This window comes from Octopus bimaculoides, chromosome 10 (assembly GCF_001194135.2).
Source record: "Octopus bimaculoides isolate UCB-OBI-ISO-001 chromosome 10, ASM119413v2, whole genome shotgun sequence".
NCBI classification, from domain to species: Eukaryota; Metazoa; Mollusca; class Cephalopoda; order Octopoda; family Octopodidae; genus Octopus; species Octopus bimaculoides.
In genome coordinates, this window is record NC_068990.1 from 84673019 (window position 1) to 84677262 (window position 4244).

Below are 4244 nucleotides of genomic sequence, written 5' to 3' on the forward strand. Positions count from 1 at the left end.
ACAATTTCTCTTTAATTCCCTTTCAGACATTCCTTTAACTAAGTCTTGTAGGATACAATCAAATCTCTTCCGTTTTCATCCTCCGCATCATCATCATCATCAAAAAACAGACAAAACAAAAACATATCTTAAGTGAAGGCCCATCCATTGCAGACAATACTAATCAAAAGATCCATACTTGGTGAGAAAACTATTACAATAGTTTTCTCACCAAGATCAACTGACGCTAAAAATTATTTACGTTTTTAATTTTCTATAAAACAGAACAATAAAAGAACATCTCGATTGTACTCTTGTTAGTCAGAGAGGGTGGTTGCGCGTGGGGTTTATTTGCTTTCGCTACTGGTAAATGTCGTGGTTGTGCTGGGGATTATTTCTGTTTTAGGAGCAGCTAATAACAAAGTAAATAGAATTGTTAAGATATTGATTAATAGTATAGACACAAGACTTCAAATAAGGGCAAGGAGGTATAGTTTGATTATTTTTATCAACCCCAGGAGTATAAAACTCAAAGTCATCCTTGGCAGAAAGAGAACTCAGAATATAAAGGGTTAAATATGGCAAAAGATTTTGTCTGCTGCTGTAATGATTCTACCAATGTTAAAAGCAGAAAATGCAGGTATTATTGTTGTTTAGACTTAATTTAGTCCTGATTGAGAAGATGTGATAATTGTGTTTTCTTTTTCTTTCTCAGGTGTCCAGACGTATGTTACCTAATCTTTTTTGTTTGAAGAGGATAAGGTTTGATATGAGTGAGATTTGGTTGTTTGTTCTAACAGGTTAAGGGATAGCATAGAGGTTTCTTTAATGAAGTTAGTGTGGCTGTCTTTTACAAAATAAAGTACAGTAATGCCTCAGTATACAAGTTAACTTGTTTGTGGAAACCGCTCATAAAATGAAAACTCATAAAGCAGAGCAAAAGTTCCCCACAGTAGTAATGTTATAAATCATAATTTACTCCCAGAAAAATATTGTAACTATAAAATTCATAACACTTGTAAATAAATGACAATAAAACAACAGTAGAATGTAAAGAATATTTTATGTAAAGTAAAAAGAATGCCAAGCTCATTTATAATAAAGAATATAATGATCAAATTACGGAGATGTACTTGCATAGCAAGTGAATAGCAACATAGTGGGAAAATCAATTCCTCTCTTCACAGAAATCCCATCATTTAAAAGATGATACTTTAAAAATTGGTGTGAAAATTCAACTTACCCAAAGCAGGAAAATCAATGCGGCATTTATTAAAATATATTGGATCACTTAAATATCGATAATCAAGAACATCAGGCATAGTGGTACGACAACGTGAATTATAGTTTATCACTGAATATATTATTAATACCATGTATATGGTTGCTAAAAGTTTGATGAATATCTTCCTGCAATTCCTTAGCATCAGTACCATTATGATGTAAATACCAGACTGGAACCCTTCACCTCTGTATTACAAAAGAAGAAGAAGAAGAAAAAAAGAGATGAGTAAAAGAAAAGTATAGAAAAACATTTTTGTCACATATTTTCTGTACATTCTGAGCAAGCCCTGCTGAGATCAATTTTTGATTTTCATAATCCCAGGGTCAACAAAACAGGTACAAGTATATCAAATACCATACAAAATAAATTCTTGACTTCTTAAAATTATCTTCACCTCTAGAAGATATATCATAATTACCAAATAGCAATTAAGACCAGCTTCACTAGAAGAGGCAGGCCATTAACCCTGTCCTTTTCCTTGATGGCATATCAACTTTGGAGCATTCTACAATCTTAAGATTGTCTGCCCTTCCCAAGTGGAGCTTGTCTTAATTGCCATTTGGTAATTATGATACATCCTCTAGAGGCAGAGGTCATCATCATCATCATCATCATCATCATCATCATCATTGTTTAACGTCCACTTTCCATGCTAGCATGGGTTGGACGATTTGACTGAGGACTGGTGAACCAGATGGCTACACCAGGCTCCAATCTGATTTGGCAGAGTTTCTACAGCTGGATGCCTTTCCTAACGCCAACCACTCCGAGAGTGTAGTGGGTGCTTTTACGTGCCACCAGCATGAAGGCCAGTCAGGCGGTACTGGCAACGGCCACGCTCAAAATGGTGTATTTTACGTGCCACCATCACAGGAGCCAGTCCAGCAGCACTGGCAACAATCTCGCTCGAATGTCTTTACACGTGCCACTGGCACAGGTGCCAGGAAGGTGACGCTGGGCACAGGTGTCATCACAATTTCGCGAATTTATATTGTATAGTATTTGATATGCATGTATTTATCTACTTTGTTCAAATACATGTCACTGGTCACTCTGAGTTATTTCCCTTGTTTCTATTATCCTAGGTAAGTACTGAGGTTGATATAATTGATATGTGTGACCATGCATCTATGTCATGAATCATGTTCAACTCTTTTGATATCAACCTACCTAGGAGTGTCTCTGATTCTAAGATAGGAACTTCCCATTTTAACCTTTTAGCATTCAGACTACTCTATCAAATATAACGCATATTCAATTAATCATGCATTGTCTTGTAGCTTAGAGTTTTGGTTTGTAATTGTTTATTTTTAGAATGACATTGTGAATTGAGAGTGAGAGACCATATTTAGTTGGTTTTAACATAAAACAGATAGAATAGTTGAGCCAGATATGGTAGGTTTAAATGCTAAAGGGTTGAAGTGATCTAAATTAAAACCTCCCCTCTTAATTTCATATTAGTTTAAGTTCCAAATACCAGCTTAAAAATGACAATGTTATTTTATTAGATAGTTCATTATTTTTAAATGGAAACAAAAGCAGTGTATTTCAACAAAAATTGAGTAACAAAATGGTTAAACTGATCTAAATTAAAACCCTCCTTCAAAATTTCCTGTTAATTTATGTTTCAAATGCCAGCTTAATAATCCCTTTCTACTATAGGCACAAGGCCTGAAATTTTGTGGGAGGAGATTAGTTGATTACATTGACACCAGTATTTCACTTGTACTTAATTTATTGACCCCGAAAGGATGAAAGGCAAAGTTGACCTTGGTGGAATTTGAACTCAGAACGTAGCAATAGGAAATACCTCTAAGCATTTCATCCAGCATGCTAACAATTCTGCCAGCTCGCTGCCTTATGCCAGCTTTATAATGACAAAGATATTTTACTAAGTTCTTCATTGTTTTCCAAAATTAATAGAAGCAGAATATTTCAGCAGAAATATAGTAACAAGAGAATTAATCAATATATAACAAAAAGGGGCAGGGATCGGTAGAAGTAAAGTGGGAGACATTGTGAGTTCTATTTCTTTATTGTTCTGAGTTCATATCCCACTGGGGTTAACATGACCTTTCACCTTTCCACAATTGATAATGAAATAAAAACTGGTCAAGTACTATAGTCAATCTAATCAGCTCATCTTCTCTTCCAAAATCTGCAGTTCAGTTCGATATTTTTATTAACACTTTTAATACCAGCCCACATACTAATACAAATGTTTACATTTAAATTAAAATCTCAGTTGAGATCATAAAGTGAGATTTCAGTTGGTCAACATCAAAGTAATAATCTATATGTAAACTTAGAGATATTTTATTAAACCCTTTCAAAATATTGCAAATATTATATCAAGAATTAATCAAAACACATAAACAGTCTTCCCATTTGAGGGATTACCAGTATGAAGTTGCTAAGTAACATTTACCATCTTGCTATTTAACATTTATGTAATTTTATGTGCATTTATGTGTAGGTAAAATTGATGTATGAAGGTATGTATAAGGGCAGAAACCCTAGGGACCTTAGTAAACAAAGAAAAATGTGTGTCTGGAAATGGGCTGTGCGTGAGAAGACCCGGCAAGCCAAGTAAGATCGTTGCCAGTGCCCCTGGACTGGTTCTTGTGCGGGTGGCACATGAGATGCACCATTTTGAGCGTGGCCGTTGCCAGTACCGCCTGACTGGCTCCTGTAGGATTTTCGAGCGAGATCGTTGCCAGTGCCCCTGGACTGGCTTGTGCGGGTGGCACATAAAAGACACCATTTCGAGCGTGGCCGTTTTCGTGCGGGTGACACGTAAAAGCACCCACTACACTCTCCGAGTGGTTGGCGTTAGGAAGGGCATCCAGCTGTAGAAACTCTGCCAAATCAGACTGGAGCCTGATGTTGCCATCCGGTTTCACCAGTCCTCAGTCAAATCGTCCAACCCATGCTAGCATGGAAAGCAGACGTTAAACGATGATGATGATGATGATGTATC

General features: G+C 36.1%; 1 protein-coding gene across 2 annotated transcripts in view; it reads right to left on the reverse strand.

Moving 5' to 3' along the window:
- LOC106871325 (beta-1,4-galactosyltransferase 4) overlaps nucleotides 1-1444 on the reverse strand; it is a 13587-nt gene extending 12143 nt beyond the window's left edge. For both annotated transcript variants that reach the window (XM_052971343.1, XM_014917716.2), the window contains exon 1: nucleotides 1223-1444. Coding sequence is in view for 1 of the 2 variants with exons in the window: in XM_014917716.2 (XP_014773202.1) it covers nucleotides 1223-1415 (193 nt within the window). In the remaining variant the exon portion in view is untranslated. The remainder of the gene's footprint in view (nucleotides 1-1222) is intronic.
- Between the last annotated feature and the right edge of the window lie 2800 nt (nucleotides 1445-4244).